Consider the following 19,926-nt stretch of genomic DNA (forward strand, 5'->3'; position numbering starts at 1 on the left):
GTTTTTAATGTTTTTAATTGTTGTAAACTGCCCAGAGAGCGTCGGCTATGGGGCGTTATATAAATGCAATAAATAATAATAATAATCTAGTACTTGATTTCCCAGAGTAAACATACCCAGAGTAAACCCCATTGAATTCAGTAGGACTTCCTTTTGAGTAGACATGGTTAGGATTGTGCTGTAAATTGATGGGACTTTTGAATGAACATAGGAAAGAATTGTGCTTGTGTTGTATATCTTTCTCTTCCACTCCAATCCTATTTTTAAAGCAATTAGGCAGGGCTTACTTAGGTATCACTGTTTTTATTATGTTGGAAACTAATGCTGATTTTTTTTTTTAATATTCTGCAATGATCAACTGGTTTTGACAATAAACTATTATATGGGGTGTATGTATTTTTACATCTCCAATGTGTTTGTGTGTATGGGAATCTTTCCAACAACCCTGTGAGGTAGGGTTGCAGTCTGGAAACCAAGGCAGCTCACAATAAGAAATAAATCCCTTTAAAATTCAATAACCATAAAAACAACTACAAACAGCTGCAAAACAGTTTAAAGTGGCATGATACTGAATTTTGGGTTGCGTGAATGAAGTTGCTCATCACTTGAGGTTGCAGTTCTGTCCCTGTTTGAGTAAGCCCCACTGGGACTTGTTTCTGAATAAATAAACGTAGGATTGCACTATAAATATCTTTACAGGTTGTGTAAATAATAAATATATTTGATAGTCATGCTTATACAAATATTTCTTCATTTATCATATTTTTGGTTTTTGGTTAGGAATCCTGACTGGTTGTGAGATGCTTAGTTTTCTGCCTTACTCATAGGAATCTTGTGGTTGGTGTGGTATTGCATTTAAGAAATCATCGCTGTCTTTTGTTCCTCTTTTTCTATTTGCATTTCATTTACCTTTATCCTCACTCCCTTTCATCCATAGAAACAACAACAGTGGTTCCATGCGCTCCGCTCAACCTTCTTAAACCCACTGATGATTCACCTTGTTTTTTGTTTCTTGTCCAATAGTGGTAAAGAGAATTCACATACTGGGCAGTGTGGCTGCAATTGGTGTTGTTACCAAGCTACTGCCTATGAAGGTAGACCAAATCAAGTGTGCTTTCTCTCTGTCAATTATATTCACTGGAATTGGGTTGGCTGATGAAGTGAGTTTATAGCAGCCCACCGGGGAGACAGAAAAGGGTAGAGAATCTTCTTACTCATTACTCAGACCTCTTTCTGAAGTGGAGGTTCAAATCAGTAAAGAAATTTGGATGTTAAAAGGTAGGGGCAGGGCATTCCAGGCAGGGGGTTGCCAACCCTACTTGGATATGGATATCTTTGCAGAGGATCCCTTGTCAAGCTTTACCAACAACACAATCTAAACCATATCTACTGAGAAATAAGCCCTATTGAGTTCTATGGGGCTTAGTAAGTGTGTTCAGAATTGCAGCTCTTCAGGGGCATCCATCTTTATTCCTGAGTGCTCCCATCTAACATCTCCACAACACTAGGCTCCTTTCTTCCTACAATGGCCTTCTGGTGACTGGCCTGGCCTGGCGGCACTTGAACCCTTTTTGCCAGAAGCTAATTGGCTAGATTAAATGTTCCCTACCCAGGCTCCATTTTTTAGCTAAGATTTCTATCTTAATTTCTTATCAGATAAATGTTTTTGTATGAATTGTATGCGCCAAGCAACTGTGGTTGATGCTTAATATATCATGCTTAATGACATCACCTGGACCCACCCCATGATGTCACTTGGACCCACCCTGTGACATCACTTGGACCCGCCCTGTGACATCACTTGGACCCGCCCTATGACATCACTCGGCCCCGCCCCCAAAATATCAGGATTTGGAATGCTTCTGACCTGGCAACCCTAACAGGACAGGAGCAATAGAACACAATCTAGTAGATTTTTCTTCCGTGTTTGATAAGCAGTGTGTTGGGTAGAGTACTTCCTGTCAGGAGTTGACTTTAGGCCCTAATGTGGTTATAAAAATTAAAGAACAAAGACAGATTGGGAGAAAATATTGTGAGGATACCTGGCACCAATTAGGTAGGCTTATTTAGAATGGTATTAGGCCAAACCAGACCCACACTGCAATTTATTCAGTTCTCAGATTAAGTTTTTCTTGTTTGCTCAGGCATTTTAAAAGGGTTATATTATATATGGTCTGCTTTTTAGCAGTTTTTTAAAAAGTTTTATTGGTTTATGATGTGTTATATTTTACTTTTATTGTATTTTATTGCTATTATGATAATATAACATCCCAACACCTTTGCATTCACTTGTATGAAAAGTGCATTAGAAAACTTTTAACAATAAACAAACTCAACTAAACTTGAGATCTTTACCCTTCTTTATCATTTTAAGAGCTCAAGAACACCCCTTAGGCATGCACAATTCTTCCCCTCTTTCCTCCCCTTCCCCTCTCCTATTTGGTTTCCTCTTCCCATCTTTATTGTTTATTAAATTTATATCCCGCCCTTCCTCCCAGCAAGAGCCCAGGGCGGCAAACAAAAACACTAAAAACACTCTAAAACACCATAAACACAGACCTTAAAATATATTAGAACAAAACATCTTTAAAAACATGTTAAAACAAAACAACTTTAAAAATAATCTTTAAAAGTAATTGTTGCCCTCTGTGTATTCCCCTGCAACTGACTACAGTGGGAAAGCCTCCTGTGCTCATGGAGGCTTCTGTGTGTGTTGAAAACCTGTAAAATCAGAGTTCCAAAACATGCAGGAGCTTCCACAAATACAGGTTTCCCCACTGCAGAGAGCCACTGGGAAACATGTAAAGGGCAACTATGATGAAGCAAAGCAGATGGAGCTAGCATGCTTGTGAATACTGTTCTCTCCTCACATGTTGACTTAAGCCCTGTTCACTTCTGAATTAATCACAGTAAAAGGGAAGGGGTATGAGACTTCAAGTTGAAACGGGGGAGAAGGGGGGAGAAGTGTGTTCCTGAGGGGCACTCCTGATATCTTTTCTATGATTAAAAGAATTAGGAAAAGTTACCACCTGCACCAAGTTATACGCAAAGGATTTTGAAAGAATAAAGGAAACTATGTTTTTATGGTGTTTCTGAAGAGTGAGAATTGTGACCTCTTGGACCATGAGAAACACTGAGATTTCAACTTAAAAATCATTGCAGATCATATCAGAAAGAATTATACAGCACTGTGCTCTAACAATGGTAAATTCTCTGGTTTAAGGCTTTAGCAATACTACACTTTCCAGGGTGCAATTTAGAGTCTTTCATCCAAATTAGGAAATGCACCCCTTGCACAAAGTACTCTGTGAACTTGTTTGGCCAGGGGAGCTGCCATATTTCAAAATGAGATTTGTGCCATCTCACATGATAGGGACAGAAGTTCCTGCCTCTTCAGTACTAATACTCAGTACTAATACTCAATACTCTTCAGTACTAATACTCAGCTGCTATATAGGCTGTACCAATATACCAAGTCTGAGATCAGAATAAAGAGTCTTAACAGCTAATCCAGCAACCCATAAGCAATTGTAATGAGTATGGGGGTTGGAATGGATGATCCCTGTGAGTCCCCTTCCAGCCTCTGATTTGGAATCCTGTGCCTCTGCTGGCCAAATGAATTTCTTTTGTTAAGCTAATAGCGTGGCCAGGTTGCTAATGGGTCTTTTAGGTGCCCAGCAACTGGTGAATGAGCCAGGAAGATCCTTTTGTCATTTAAACTCTTCAGGAGAGCCTCCCCCCCCTTCCCGGCGGCTAGCAGAGGTTTGTGCTTTGAGTGTTTTTAGGATGCTCCTGTAGCACTGATGGAAAAGCTGAATATTGGACTGCTGATGCCTTGAACCCCTCCATCCTAAGCTCAGGTTGGAATGTGTGTAAATACACAAACCATATTTCATAAAGACAGTCTCCACTGACCTTCTTCCCAAAGGAAACCAAACCCTGGATGAGCGCAGGGACCCCAGGAAATCTCACCGCTCGGAGATTGGGGAGAAGCGCAACACTATTATTGGAAGACATCTTCTCCCTCTTTCATAATATTAGAATGCAGAGTTATCCAATGAAGCTAAATGGTGGGAGAGTCAGGAGAGACCAAAGAAGCACTTCTTTGTACAGCACATTGTTAAATTATGAAACAAATGTAGTCATGACCACCGGATGGTTTTAACAGGGGGTTAGACAGATTCATGGAGCACAAGGCTGTCAATGGCTACTAGTCATGGTGGCTACATCCTACCTCTAGTAGGATGGGGAACACAAACAGGAGGGGGTTATTGCCCCCATTTCCTGCTCTTCCAAATGCATTTGTCTGGCCACTAAAAGAAAATGGGCCTTTTGCCTGATCCAGTAGGACTCTTCTTGTGATTTCCTCTTCAATACAGAATATATGGCAACATCTAGCTCTCCTCCCAAAAAAACTCCACCTCCCTCCAAATCTTCTGTGCCATTCTGCATTTCTAACAAACATGTTTGCAACGAGTATGTATACATGTAACATGTATATTATACGTGTTACATGTTCCCTTTTATCATACATCAGACAACAAATATCACCAAAATCTTTGCAGCTAAAATTTTGGTTCAGCCCTGGAGATCAAGTTCCAAACCCCCTTTCCTCTGGTAAATCAAGCACCTGAAACTTGACCCTAAATTCCATGAGTCTCTATTTTTACTGTGTATGCAAGTGTTCACAATATGGCAACCAGTTAAGTCACAATATGGCTCCCAGTTTGTCCCCAGGCTCAATCCAAAATGCTGGTCTTGGTCATTAAAGCCCTAAGCCTGGTACCTGGATATTTAGAAGGTCCACCTTCTATATCATTAACCTGGTTATTGGTTCAGATCTTCCCAAGAAGCCCTCCTCTGAATGTCCCTGCTTTCAGAGAAAAGGCTACTGAAGAGAGGATCTTCTCTGTCATGGTGCCTAAACTGTGAAACTTCTGTCCTAGGTATGCTTGCTTGGCACTCTCTGTGTTATCTTTTGGGTTCTACGTGGTCTGCCTTGTTCTCTTGAGCCTTGCCAACCCTATTCTCTTTTTATTCACCATCTTTTGCTCTTACTTATTTATGCTTCTAGTTTTTTATTTTATTGTATAGTTTCCTGTATTTGAATTTACATTCAATCTATTTTGCAAAAGGTAGAAATATTTTAAACAAATAAGTAATTTGCATTAGCCACAGTCTAAAAGGAGAGATTTACACGCAGAAAAAAAGAACCACACATTTTCACTATTGGAGTTCCCCCAAACTAGAGAACAGACTACATTCAGTGCTACAATCAATCCATCTCATTGGCTCTGGAAGTGAGAGTAGTGAAAACTCGCACTTGTCTTGTTTTCTTAAGCTCTTTCTACATGGTAATGCATGAAGGGGGCAGTAGAATTAACTAACTCACTCTAGTCCTGAGGTCATGGGACTTTGTTGTCATGCCTCCTAACTCCCACACATTGAGCATGAAAGTATCCAAGGGGGAATGCCAAGTACATAGACCTCTATGTGGGTAAGCTTCAATGGAAGCTAGAACCTGCACAATCAAACCTCAAGTTCCTGCAGACCTCTATGCAAATAGTTTGCACTCCCCACTTGAGTGTTCTGGGAGTTATGTGGCCTCAGCAGCAGGTCTAGAGGCACAGTCCCACTTGCCAATTTTCATCATGCGAACCCCTTCACATGAGTAATGCGTGAAGCAGTTTTTACATATGCTTGCATGCCCTATAGATTTATTTCATTTTCTTATTGCAAGTTAAAAGAACCCCACAAGATTTTCTGTGGATGAGTGTGGCCCCAAGAAAATAAGGTTAACAGATAGGTATCTGAGACATCACAGAATTATCATGCCCCTTTATGATTTGTAAGCCACTGTGTATGTGCATAGTTCTATTGATTCAAGTATGCTGTTCCCCTCCCCTTTAGCTGGGAAGCCATATATCAGTGTGCAAACCTATGTATAGATCAACCCTCTGCATGAAAACATAACAACTGAAATGGCTCTTTCATGGCTTCTATATCTCCTCAAATAAAGCTTGAAATTACAATTCAGGGAGCAAATATTTAATATCCAAAAAGTAGTTAACAACCTACCTTTTATTCACTGATTTTTTTGTAAGCAAGCCCCTTCTCTTTTTAATGCATTCTTGGCATATTTTCTTTATTTTAAATGTTGAACAAAACTAGTAAATGCCAACACAGCCTTCTTTTGTGTGTGTGTGTGTGCGCGCGCGTGCGCGCACATACAAGTGTCACAAAAACTGTTTTTGAGTATAACAGTGAAAAGATAAGATAACAAAATAAGGTTAGAGTGATAACCATAGCCTGTTACTATGCAGTGCACCTGAGTTCATTTGCAACCTGGAGTCAAGCAAAATTACCAATGCACCATTATTATACCAAACTGGGGTTAGGGGAAGAGTGGTATCCAACAAAGCTGCCCTGTTCTAAGTTCTACTTGGGCAATGGAACCTCCCCTCCCTCTCTTCTCCCTGCGCACCACCCACATCTGCTCCAGAGGGTGAGGGAAACCTCAGGAACAAATTGGGTGTGTGTGCAGGAGGAGCAGAGGGAGGGAAGTTCCACTGCACAAATGGAAGTCTGTGTGTGAATGGGACAACTTTGCTGGATACAACCCCAAAATCCAATTATTCTCTATCTTTTTTCATCAGTTTTCATGCATTTGAGAAAATGCAGACATGGTATTCAGATTTTAAAAATATGTATGATTTTGTATGAAACCTTTCAAGTTTTACAAAATTATATTTTAGACAGATCCATTATGTATTCATTGAAATGATATTTTTGCTGACATTTTAAAAATATAAATATATTATAATTAATCAACTATGTCTTATTCACTGTCCAGTTTATAGCCCCTTTTGGCTCTCAAAAAGCTGTCAAGCATTTCATATTTTAGCCATCATTTTGGAATGTTCCTCTAAGGAACACATGAAAGACTCATTAATTTTTTTTGGAGTCTTCAAACCTTCTGCCTGACAGATATAGTAAAGTCTATAGTGAATATGTACATCATGGAAATCAAGCTTCAATAAGAGGAACATTCCACTAACGGACAGTGCATGCTACCAAGACATTAGAGGGCATTTCCAGATGGTTCTTTTTGGCCCAATAAATGCACAGCTGTGACTTATTTGTTGCTCAGGATCCGGGCATCTTATGGTTGTTCTTCCAGTGCAGGGATATTGCATTTATTTTTACCCCAGCACAATATTATGTTAATGGGAAAAAGTAATTTACTTCAGCAGCTAGACTTTTTCCCAGCTAGAGCATCTACTAGTGACTTGAGAGTGCTATGCAGAATCATGAGGTTCTATATAGCCCGCCCTGGGCTCCTACTGGGAGGAAGGGCAGGATATAAATCTAATAAATAAAAAAATAAAAATACAGAACAATGATGATCAGTTGCTCCTTCTAGAAAGACCTTGCAACACCAATTATGATAAGCTTGTGCCACTTTTGACCTGTTTAATGCTTTTAGTAGCACTATGCATCTCATTAAACTTTCACTTGCTGCTGCTGCTATTTTAATGTTAAGTTTATTGATTGCTGACATTGTATTTCACTGTTTTGTATTTTACTGTGTTGTTGTAAGCTGCCCACCAAATATCATTGGAAGCATACAAATACTATAAATAAGTAAGTAAATACAACTAATCTTATCTCATTTTCTGATCAGGTAACCTCCTTGGAATGATGTGGACATAATATATCTCAACTTCAGCAAAGCTTTTGACAAGAGCCCCATGCTATTCCGATTAGTATGCCAGCTAAATGTGGGCTGAATGAAACAACTGTGGGTTCACAGCTGGCTACAGAATCATATTCAAAGAGTGCTTATCAATGGTTACTTCTCAAACTGGGGGGAGGTAATGAGTGGGGTACTGCAGGGCTTGGTCCTGGGCCCAGTGCTTCTCAACATTTTTATTAATGACTTGGATGAGGAGGTGCATGGAATCCTTACCAAATTTGCAGATAATACAAAATTGGGAGGGATAGCTAATACCCTGCAGGTTAGAAAAAATTCAGAGGGATCTTGATAGGCTGGAGCATTGGGCTGAAAACAACAGAATGAAATTTAACAGAGAGATAAGTGCAAAGTCCTACACCTAGGAAAAAGGAACCATATGCACAGTTATAAGATGGGGGATACTTGGCTCAGCAATATGATGTGTGAGAAGGATCTTGGAATTGTTGTTGAAGACAAGCTGAATATGAAACAATAGTGCAATTTGACTGCAAAAAAGGCAAATGCTATTTTAGGTTGCATGAACAGAATTATAGCTTCCAAATCATGTGAAGCACTAGTTCCCCTCTATACAGTGCTAGTTAGGCCTCATCTTGAGTATTACATCCAGTTCTACACACTACACTTTAAGAAGAATGCAGACAAATTGGAACAGGTTCAGGGGAGGGCAACAAGGATGATCAGAGGCCTGGAAACAAAGCCATATTAGGAGAGATTTAAAGAACTGGGCATGTTTAGCCTTGAGAAGAGAAAACTGAGGGGAGATATGATAGCACTGTTCCAGTATGTGAAAGGTTGTCACACAGAGGAGGGCCAGGATCTCTTCTCAATCATCCCAGAATGCAGGACATGGAATAATGGGCTCAATTTACAGGAAGCCAGATTTTGACTGAACATCAGGAAAAACTTCCTAACTGTTAGAGCAGTATCACAATTCAGCCATTTACTCAGCGAGCTGGTGGGCTCTCCAGCACTGGAGTCATTCAAGGGGCAGCTGGACAGCCACTCATCGGGTATGCTTTAATTTGGATTCCTGCAATGAGCAGGACGTTTGATTCGATGGCCTTATAGGCCCCTTCCAACTCTACTATTCTACGATTCTCTGAAAATGTATTGTTGGCCTCCAGCAATGGATGGGGAGAAGGCTATTTTCACTGATTTCTCCTTCCCCTCTTCAGCCCTCTGAAAATTCGCTCTGAAAAGTTGTGGGGGACAGCATGGAAAGTAGCATGGGCAGCTGTAAGGGTAATAGGCAAAAAATACCTTTTCTGTGAATAGAAGGACTCCTCCTGTTTGTGTAAGGGCAGAATTGGATACAACCCTTTATTTAGTTCTTTGAACATTGTGTGTTTCATGTCTATAGATACATGAATCCTAATTTATTTTTTTAGTGGAATATGACTACCCTGTTTTACCCTTTTTTAGTGGAATATGACTACCCTCTCTCTTCAACAAGGCTACATCTTCATCCATCAGGTAAAGTTGAGGTATCACATTATGAGTACTGGCATGGGACTAGTTCAAGCCTATCAGTAAAAACAAAATGTTTTTCACTTTTATTTTTCTGTCATCTGGAAAGACCCTATGGTGAAAGCCAAGATAGGCCCATAACAGTCCTACTAGACTTGTGCAGCAGAAGACTCACATGTATTAGGTCTGTTTGGAAGAACTGAATTGTCTAATGCTGCAGCTGTGAGCTGCTCATTATGTTCCATTCAATTTACCTTATTGACATCCATTCGTAATTTCTCATTATTAGCACTGGCAGCTTTTTCTGCTGCTTTCTTCTGACGTTGTGGTCCTCTGCCAAAGAAGATGTAGTTGACTAATGCGTACTCCAGTAGGGCCATGAACACAAAGACAAAGCATCCCATCAGATACATGTCAATGGCTTTCACATAGGGAATTTTGGGCAGTGTTTCTCGGAGATGAGTGTTGATGGTTGTCATTGTAAGCACCGTTGTGATCCCTGGAAAAATAAAAAATTCCAGTTTAGTGTACACATTTTGAAACATGTTCACTGTATGTCCATGTTTAAATGCCATAGCTGTGCAATAATCTATTTATTTAGGGAGGTAAGTACTAGAAGAAATATTGAGTTGTATCCAACTATGTTCTACTCAGAGTAGAGCCACTGAAATTAATGAACCTAAATTAGTTATGTCCATTAACTTCAATGGGTCTAATCTGAGTAGGACAACGACCTACTGTCCACACTAGCCTTTTTGCTTTTTTTGGTGGTTATGGTTATGGTAGTGTTGAGAAAATGTTAAAGGTTACTAATTCTGCAAAGCCAACATCATGGGAATCTTTCCACTTTGTATAATAACTCTGAATAGTGTATCACACAAGATATAAAGGGCACCTTTTCCTCTTTGTGCTGGTTTTACTTGTCATTTTCTTGTCTTCTGGTTTGAATTCTTGGGATTTGTTCTCAGAAAAATCTTGCTTGGAGACTTTGTGCAATACATCGTAGCTTGAATTGAGGGAATAGTAGAGAATACATTCAACCTATATTAAGGCAATGCTTCTTGCTAAAAGCTATGAAAGCTTAAGGAGGCTTAGTTTGAATTTGCATCCTTGCCTGGAATGCAAGAGAGAGCAAACACAAATGGCTCACTAATATAAACTAATTTCAGAAGGCGTTACATTAGTTTGTTGCAGCAAGGCAAAACCATTTGTTGTAGCTCCTCAGTGACTGACTTTTGTCGTTATATGCCTTCAAGTCGATTACGACTTATGGTGACCTATGAATCAGCAACCTCCAAGAGCATCTATAACAGGTAGTTATAAACCACTCTGTTGACTTATTAAGGTTTAAAAGGTCCTGCTTACACTATCAGTTTGGCAACATGAGAACTAGTTCAGCTTCTCATGTGTGTTTAAGTGCTAGGGGGTGAATGAATCACAGGATAAAGTTAAGAGGAAGTCAACAAGGGTCTCCTGAGCTATTCTGCCTTGGGAAATGATTTGGAGTTGTTGCTGCTGTAATTTGCCCTGGGATATGATCAGGAGGAGGAGTTGTCAGTTTTGTGCCCTGAAATATGATCTAGAATTGTTGTTTATTAGATTTGTTAGTCACTTGTTACCCAAAGGTCTCCAAGTGACTTACAATACAGTTAAAAATACCAAAAAAATTATACCATGAAACAAAACAAAGAAAATCATCCTCTCTGGTAATTCACAGTACCACATTCCAATTTTTCAGTCAGACAGAGGGTTTGAACTAGGAATCATGAGGTCTAAGTCTGGGACCTAACCTGGTGAGAACTGTAGATTATATGTTCTCAGGCTACAGAGCTTTCTTCAGACACGTATGAGAACAGGGCTGTGCAAAATCAAATCCTATAGTTGGCCAAGCGTGATATAAATTAGAACCTAGGCCTTTTGCTGTTGCATGGTTAACACAGAAGTGAATTCTGTTTGCTGCACTTCAAGCTGAGGCCACTGACCTTTGGCACCTCGGGCTGAAGAGCACCCACTGCAGGTCTGGATTTGGATGCTGTTCCACTCAGCTCTGGACAGCCTCGGCAATTTCAAGACAGTTAGCAAGGGTGTGCAGCACAAGACAGTAGAATCCCTTGTCTATATTGCCAGGGGTTGTGGCTCCAAGGTAACACCCTGAGATAGTCAACCCAGAGGCAATAATATCTGAATCTTGAAAACAAGAGCATATTCTCAGGATTCAGCTTGGCAAACTATTTTGCTTGCAGAATTTGAAATGGCAGTTAAGAGAAGAAGCCTTACTCCTGCTAAGTAGTGTCCTATTTCAACTTTACTCAATTTTTACCTGAGAAGACAAAGACAATTCGATTATATACTACATCCTGAGACAGGAATATAGGAAGAGGCCTTATATCAGGTGAGACCATTGGTGCATTAGCTCAGTATTGTCTGTAGTGTCTGATATAACACAATAAAAGTCATTAAAGCTGAAACATCCTGCTGTGCTTGAAAGGGTGTCCCAGTGATTGGATTGTTTGGATCTCTTTCTCTGAGGGTGGAGAAAGAGGTCTGCCCTCAGAGAGGGATGTCTGAATTTATAAGCCTCCTCAATGAGGCAATGGCAAGTGACCAGTGAGTGTTCTGACATCACCACTCAGAAATTGGAAAGGGCAAAAAAGAGGTATGTTGGGAGAGGCTGTGGATCAGCCCATTAAACAGGAGAAAACTATGCCAACCTTGGGAACTGTAGACAGTAGTTTATTTCCCTCCTGTTTTTAATTTGGTCATAAAATGCTAAATTGAAAAGGGAAAAAACCTTGCTCCCCACATTCCTCCATGCCCATGTGAGCTAGCTGGACATAGGAAAAGGCAGCTCCTTTACCTTGGTTTCTCCCTCCCTCCTTCTCCCCCATAGATTTGCTCTAAATCAGGACTAATATAAGTAATCAGGGCTAATATAAATTGCAATGACTTAAAGACAACTTTTAGGTAGTGTAGTACACAATGCTGAACTCCACTACGAAACATTACACATAGTCCAGCTGAACTGAAGCACTTGCATTTAATTTAGTCACTTTAAATTATTTGGACTAAATTTAATTTAACTCTAAATACTGTATCTAAACTGGCCGGACAGAAAGTTTTTCATTGCTTAAAACCAGCAAGAAAACTATGTCCTGGTAACACATTCAAGGGGGATGATCCAAAGTAATAATTAGCACAAGTGGGAGAGGTGTCGTTGTGTAAGCTATTTTTGTTGTGCACGTGGCAGTGCCAAATGGAAGTAGCATAACAGCTTAAAACAGTATATGACAGGTTCACATTGCATAACAGTTCCGTTGTCCCAAGCAGTCCACTGAATTTGGCTGTTATGCTATGCTAGGAATGAGCTCCTGCTAGTGGAATGGCTGTTATGCCAGCAGGCTGTCTCAGCTGGATATCATTCTATATGAGTGAAGCAAAAAATGCTTACCTAAAGCCACTCTTGCAGCTGAAGCATCGTAATTGATCCAGAATGAAACCCAGGAGAGAATAGTAATCAGAATGGAAGGCATATAAGTCTGCAGAATGAAGTAGCCAATGTTTCTCTTTAGTTTAAAACTGAGGGACAATCTTGGGTAGGAACCTAACAGAAAGAAATTTTTAGAAGGTCATCTGGGAGTTCTGCAACCCTGCAAACAAATTATTTTCCTTTACCATCCACATTATTGTTATTCAGCATACATGAGAAAAAAACAACAATCCTTGTTAGATAAGCAACTAGTTTCTCTCATCTGTACAAAGATTTAAAAGGTCTATTGCTGTTTTGCTAAGACATGTATATATATAGAAACAACTAAGCTGTGCAGTGGTCCAGCATCCAAAATCATGACCTTTGCAAGTTCTACCAGGCTATAGTCATTTTGGGCTTATCCACACAGGAGCCTAACTTCGTACTAAAGACACTGCTTTTACCATCATAATAGATTTTCAAGGTCCACACTTCTTGCTCAATGGTAGCTTTCAATCCACTGTTTTCCATTCACACAAGTAGGTGTTCCTCTTGGAAGGATTAGTGTTGCTGTTTCCTTGTGGCCCTGCCCCCAATTTTACGTTTACTCCCTCTGGAGTATCAATATGGAAGGCAATAATTTCCTCAGCTGCAATTCCCATGACTGTTTGGGCTTCAAGGCTGAAGCTGGGAGGCGTGCAATTGACAAGAAACAATGAAACCGACTAGACCCCCCCCTTCTCCATTGACCAAGCTGAGTGAAAGACAGAGGGGGGGGAGTGAGTGAAAGGCAAAGTAGGCAGTGGCTGCGGGAGCTGGGAACTGCTGAAGTAAGGATCCATCCGCCCACTAAAAATCACTGAAGCAAAGCAACTACGAGGAGGAGCACAGTGCAGCTGAGACGGTGTTTCCTTCCCTTTTCACATTATCAGCAGATTGGGTTAATATGGATTTAAAGGGGAAAATTGCATGATAACGTCTGCTTGCCTGCAATGTCATGTGAACCATGTGAATTAAAAGGGGATGCAAGTAGCACCAGACACAAAATAAATCACTGTGTGGATAAGCCCTTTGAAACCACCCAAAGTGTCAGGCTGGGACAGTGGTTCACACTCTGATGGCTAATGAATCCAGGTAAACAGAGTTGCATTCATGCTGTTCTAGCTGTCTTATCAATTAAATATAAGTTGTCATGTTGGGCATTTATGGCATGATTCTACTCCATCATGATGTTCCTGGTAAATCACACCAGAGTATGTGAAACTAGAAATAGCCCCTTTGTAACCAAATAAACAAACGGGGACAGAAGAAGGTGAGGAAAAGGAAATGAAAAGGGATGAAAAGTGAAACACCAGAAACAGAGCAACATTTAAAGCTGTTTAGGTTCTGAAGTATCTTTAGGTCTCACCATCAAACCAATGAGAGGAGCATAATTCTGATCATTCTGCTTCCAAAACACTGGTCTCTGCTAACTAAGAAAAATCCAGAGAGGATGACTGTTACAACAAGTAACCTCTGGTTTTGTTGAGGGTTGTTAGTTAAAATCATAAACAGCCCCAGTGAACTAGTATTAAAAGCCTGTGTTGCAAAAGGGGGGTAGCAAATTATCATTCTATATGGTGTCATCAGGCATAAGAGTCTGTGTATATTTTAACCATGTAAGTGTTAAAGTGAAGACGTATTCTGATTTTCTTCATAGAGTTGACAGCTGAGTGGCTGCAGAAGACAGAAAATAATTTATTGCTCAGGTTAATTACCCATGAGCTACTGATATTCTTTTAAAAAATGTCATATTGGCCAAATACAAAGGAATTTACTTGCTGTTTCCCACAAGCCTATGCATGTTTATTCTGAAGCAAGTCCCACTATGTTCAATGGGGCTAACTCTAGGCAAGTGTACAAAGGTCTGCAGTGTTAGTGCATTTTGCACTGTAAAGTTATTTTAATAAAGAATAAAATGTATTGATTTGCCTATCCAATGCTCATGTGAAAACCTTATTAGATTGTTTATGTATTCCATGCAGTTAACCATTCTGTAATATCCAAAACAATTGATGGGAAGCTTTTCACTGAGCAGATAGAAGTGTTTACTTTGTAGCATCCCTTCACAAACCTGTCGAGAAAACAACTTTCTTGGTGATAAGTTCATAGTCTACAATGGAGAACTGTGGCAGTTCAATCTTTTTCACTCCTGTAACTGCATTATCACCCCCACGCCAGTAAAATTCAATATCATCTGTTGTGTAGCCATCTGTAAAAAAGAAGCAAAGCTTTAGGATATGGTACACTTACATGATCTTATCTGCTGCAAGAATAATTCACTCTTTTTTGAGATAAATATTTACAAAGTTCCAACTGAGTACTTCTGCTATGCGTACTTTACTTAGTCTGGGACAATTGTGAAACAGAAACCATTGACAGAGCAATCCAACTAGGCAGCCAGTAGAGGGGGGGGCTGTGGAGGAGGAGCTGGTGGAAAACCCGGCTGGATCCTCCTCCCATTTGGGAGCCACTGGCATGGCTGAACACAGGCTGCATTGGGAGCCATGCACATGAGCTGGCCAGAAAGCGCCAGCTCTGGTCAACAGGCCTCCTGGGAGTAAGTGCTTCTCAGAGGCCTGAATGGGAAATAAAATAAATTATTTTACTCTGCCAGCCTTTTTGCTATCAGAGTTTGAAGGGGAATTGGGACCTGGGGGAGGGATCTGAATGCAAGGAGGATCTTGCGTAAGCTCCCCTCCGTGGCTCTTCCCCTGCTATGCCTCGGAACGCCCCGTTTCTGGGCCTTCCGCCAGCTTTAGCTGGGCCTGCATCTGCCAGGCTGGCTGTCCCCGGCGGACCCCAAGTAGTGCTGGAAGGCTCCTGGCACAGCTACATCTCCACCATGGCAGAGGGCTGCTGCCGGCAGAGGCCAACACAGCCGGCAGCCTCCCAGTGCCACCAGGGATCCTCAGCATCCAACTCACCCCAGCCCAGGGGAAGGGTGAGTTGGACTGCACCTTAAGTCATAGGAATCTGAAGCAGATTGGTGAGAACAGAGAAAGGGTCTTTTTTGTTGTGGTACCTGGAGAATACCGGGGGGTTGTGTAGCCTGCTTTTTTGTGATGTTTTCACTTGTTATAGATTGGGCAGTAGGGTGTCCATAAAAAACAAAACAAAATAGTAAAGACAGAAATCCATATTCATTCTAATTCAGGTCTTATTTCACAAAACAAATGTGACACCCCCCCCGAGCTTGCAACCTTCTTTAAAAATTAACCCCACCATGAAAATAAAAATAACTCCATCATTATACCCAAGGCCATGTTACAGTAAGGGAGCTGTGGCTCAGACAACGTAGGCTACATCAGTCCTGCAAAGTATGATCATAATAACCTTTTTTTGGGGGGGGGAGGAGAACTGAGAGACAGTAATACATCATAACCCTGTAGTGTAGTCCAGTGATATTGTCCTGTCCCTGGATACATTTTTTTCCGGGGGGTGCAGAATGCAGTTGGGTCAGTGGAGGGCTGTGACATTAATTATAGTGGAATTTTGTGTTGGGATGGGAATGATTAACAGTTGTGCTGCAGGTTTGTCAGCCATGGAGCTTAAACATTAAAAAAGTTTCAAACAAATATTACTTTCATATCAATGTTGCTTAGAAAGAATGTCAGGAAGTGATCATGCAAAGTGAGGAACATTTATGGCAGGTCTGTTGGACTGCAAATGAGATGTTTCCTCTCCTTTCTCTGAGGCTGTGCTTGCTTCTTCAAGCCTATCTTTCCAGTATCGGCTAAACATACTTTCCCTCACAACTCACCACTGCGGAGTGTCTGACTACCAGGAACACTGCACAAGCTCAACAATCAAGCTGAACTGCCCCTCACCATTACTAAATTCTAACCTCCCACAGACAAAGCGCCTGCATGAAAAAGGAATGTCTCCTGAATAGCTTGTCGATTACACCACCAAAAAATAGTAGGATTAATGGAGGTAATGACAAGTGACAACTGAGAAGAAAATCAAAGCTTGGCAAGTGCCTCATTGGCAGAGAAATATAGAGATCCTCCAGATGTATAGGTCTGGTTCTGTAGCCTGCAGACCCGACAGGGTGTAATTTTGCTAAAAATGAAGAATTTAAATTAATTATGCACAAATGCAGTAAGTTCCACCACAATCCGAGACATTCACTTAAGAAATAATAACGGGCATATTGTCCTCAGAACAAGATGCAACTTCAGATTTATATTAAGCAAGCAAATAAAGTAACTAAAAACAGAGCCTCCACTTTGTTTTGTTTGGGTGGAATCCAACATTATTTGCACAATGAGACATCCTCTCCCCCAAAATCTGCTCCAGAGGGTCCACCAATCTTCCAGAGCAGATTTTGAGAGTGTAGGGAGTCGTAGGGCAGGACAGGAGGAGAGGAAGGTGAAGGCCTGTTGCGTGACTGGAAGTCTATTCTGGTCATGCACAGACAGCTTTGGATACAATCCGGTATGAAAAGCTATTTAGCGACTGTTCTGAGCCATTTACAGGATGATCCTATCCATGTCTACGCAGAAGTCCCATTGAATTCAATGAGACTTGCTCCCAGGTGAGTGGGTAGAGAACTGCAACTTTAATTGCTTTTCCTTCTCCCCTCATTGCTGCCACTGACTGAATTCTAATTCTGAAGCCTGAGAAATATTTCATACTTCAACAATTTGTGCTTTCATGCTCTTAAGCAGCGGTTAGCTTCTATGGAAACATGTTTCATTTAGTTTTAAAAAAATCTTATTTCATGGACAAAGAGTTATTTTGGGAGCATGAAAAAAGAGCTTAAATTAGGGACAAAATGATATGTCCTTGAACTTTATTTCCACATTTTTCCCTTGTTGTCTGCAGCATTCACTCTTTGCTTTCACTGGAAAAAGTGGACACCAACATGTTGTTTTCTACTGGATTAACCATATGATTATTCCTAAAAGGCAACTAGAAGCACCGATTAGTGACCTTATCTTTTCATTTTGTTACCATCAATGGTGAGCACAGATTGCATGCTTAATATTTCTAGGTCTTTATATTTCCTGCTAAAATCCAGCAGGTTTTGTTTGCGTTCTACATAATTATATGAGTTTCTCACCATGTAGATATATAAGAACATACAGAAAAATATGGATCAAAACAATTGCAATCCTAAGTACTTTTACACAGAAGCTCGCTTCAATGACTTCAGTGAAATCTGTTTGAAACTGAAGAAATTTTGGGGGAACTGAGTTGGAAATTTGACCTCCAATTTCTTTTACTAGGCCTTACATAAATACACATGCACATAATCACAGTAGTTTTCTCAAGGCACCAGTTCTCTATAACACACTCCCCCATAGGTTGTCACGTTCAGGTGACATGGCACGCTGCAAACATTCTAAAATAGGTGGAAAATCTTCTAAACCCATTGTGACTTTGCTTGAGGAAGTGGGGGGTGGGGGGACATGATGCACACGCCCACAGCTCATCTATGCTTGTTCTCATGATGCTAAACTATAGTTGAACATCCCATCCAAATCAGCCCACAAATACTGATTTATCTCATAGGACTTGTAAGAACTTCTGAACTAATGTATGTAAAGTGCTTTGAACATTTGAGTTGCACTGTATAAATGTTAAGTGTTATTATTCATAATATTTTCCAAAGGGATTTCCTCATTTGCTTTCTCTGTGACAAATGGAATACAATTACTGTACAATTTAATGGATTTCTCCATGTGGAAAGGCAAGTACCACATACACAAGTTTAAATCATGTAATGCAAAAATAACACAGAAGATTTGAGACCCCCATTTTAAATTATTTATTATTTATTTATTTGTTAAAATATTTAGAAGCTGCTCTTTTCATAACAGTATATCAACACAGCATTACAACATATAAAAACATGATAGAATTAAAAACTGTTAAAAACATTATTAAAAACAACAATAAAGGCATCCATATTGATAGGAAAAGAAAATTCATATTAAAAGGCCTGTTTAAAAAGTTGCGTTTTCAGGAGACACCTGAAAGAAAGAAAGGATGATTTCTGTCAAACCTCAATTGATAGGGAGTTTCACAGAGCTGGGCCTGCCACACTAAAGGCTAGGTCCCTAATGGAGGCCAACTGAAACTCAGGGGCATAAGGAACCACTAAGAGTGCCCCACCAGAAGATCTGAGTAATTGACAGGGAACACAGGGAGTCAGGCAGTCCTCAAGGTACTTTGGGCCCAAGTTGTTTAGGGTTTGTGAATTAACACAAGTAGCTTGAACCTGGCCTGGTAGCAAACTGGCAACCAATGCAGCTCTTTCAACCGCGGAGTAACATGTTGCCAGTAATTTGCTCCTATGAGCAGTCTAGTAGCTGCATTCTGCGCTAGTTGCAGCTTTTGCACCAGATACAAGGGCAGCCCCACATAAAGCAATTACAGTAACTGAGTCTTGAGGTTACCAATGCATGGAACACTGTAGTCAGGCTATCACGGTCCAGGAACAGTAGCAGCTGGTATACCAGCCGAGGTTGGCAGAAAGCACTGCTGGCCACAGACCTCATTTGAGCCTCTAGCGACAAAGATGGATCAAGGAGTTATCTCCAAACTGCGTACCTGGTCCTTCAGAGGGAGTGTAACCCCATACAGGACAGGCAATTGATCTAGCTCCCAAACCCAGGAACTATCACTTAAAAGGTCTCTGTCTTTCCAGGATTCAAGCTCAGTTTATTGACCCTCATCCAGTCCACCACTGCATCCAGGCACCAGTCCAGGGCTTGCACAGCCCCTCCTGATTCAGATGTAATGGAGTAATAGAGTTGGGTATCATCAGCATACTGATGGCACCTTGCTCCAAAGCTCCTGATGACTGCTCCTAATGGCTTCATGTAGATGTTGAAAAGTACTGGGGTAGTATCTTGTGGCACTAAATTAATTACTCTGTTAGTAAATAATCTCTCTCTCGCACAAACATACACACACCACATACGAGTACAAAAACAAATATTGAGATTTATTGTATACACTGTATAGCTGTACAAATAAACACTGGATAATAGCAAACCTTGGGGATTATTTTAGTGATTCAGAGCAGAAAAAATTGTATTCATAAATTACCTATATGGCTGAAAGGCTTGCCACTGAAATTTACTTATTCTGTTTTCCATCCCCACTCCAAATGCAGAAATGACCAACCCAAGGCGCTTAGTTTTCTATACAAAAAGTCTCTGCAGGCCCTTTAACAATTTTGGCT

At 40.5% G+C, this 19,926-nt stretch overlaps 1 protein-coding gene across 3 annotated transcripts in view; it reads right to left on the reverse strand.

Annotated features, from left to right (window-relative positions):
• GABRB2 (gamma-aminobutyric acid type A receptor subunit beta2) overlaps positions 1–19,926 on the reverse strand; it is a 212,254-nt gene that overhangs the window by 18,890 nt on the left and 173,438 nt on the right. For 2 of the 3 annotated variants that reach the window (XM_061621870.1, XM_061621869.1), the window contains exons 6-8: positions 14,803–14,940; positions 12,672–12,824; positions 9,478–9,722 (exon numbers count right to left, since the gene is read on the reverse strand). In XM_061621870.1, coding sequence (XP_061477854.1) covers positions 9,478–9,722; positions 12,672–12,824; positions 14,803–14,940 — 536 coding nt within the window. Of the gene's footprint in view, positions 1–9,476; positions 9,723–12,671; positions 12,825–14,802; positions 14,941–19,926 lie in introns of all 3 variants that reach the window. The other variant, XM_061621871.1, reaches the window with a different exon arrangement.

Source organism: Rhineura floridana, chromosome 3 (genome assembly GCF_030035675.1).
Source record: "Rhineura floridana isolate rRhiFlo1 chromosome 3, rRhiFlo1.hap2, whole genome shotgun sequence".
NCBI lineage: Eukaryota > Metazoa > Chordata > Lepidosauria > Squamata > Rhineuridae > Rhineura > Rhineura floridana.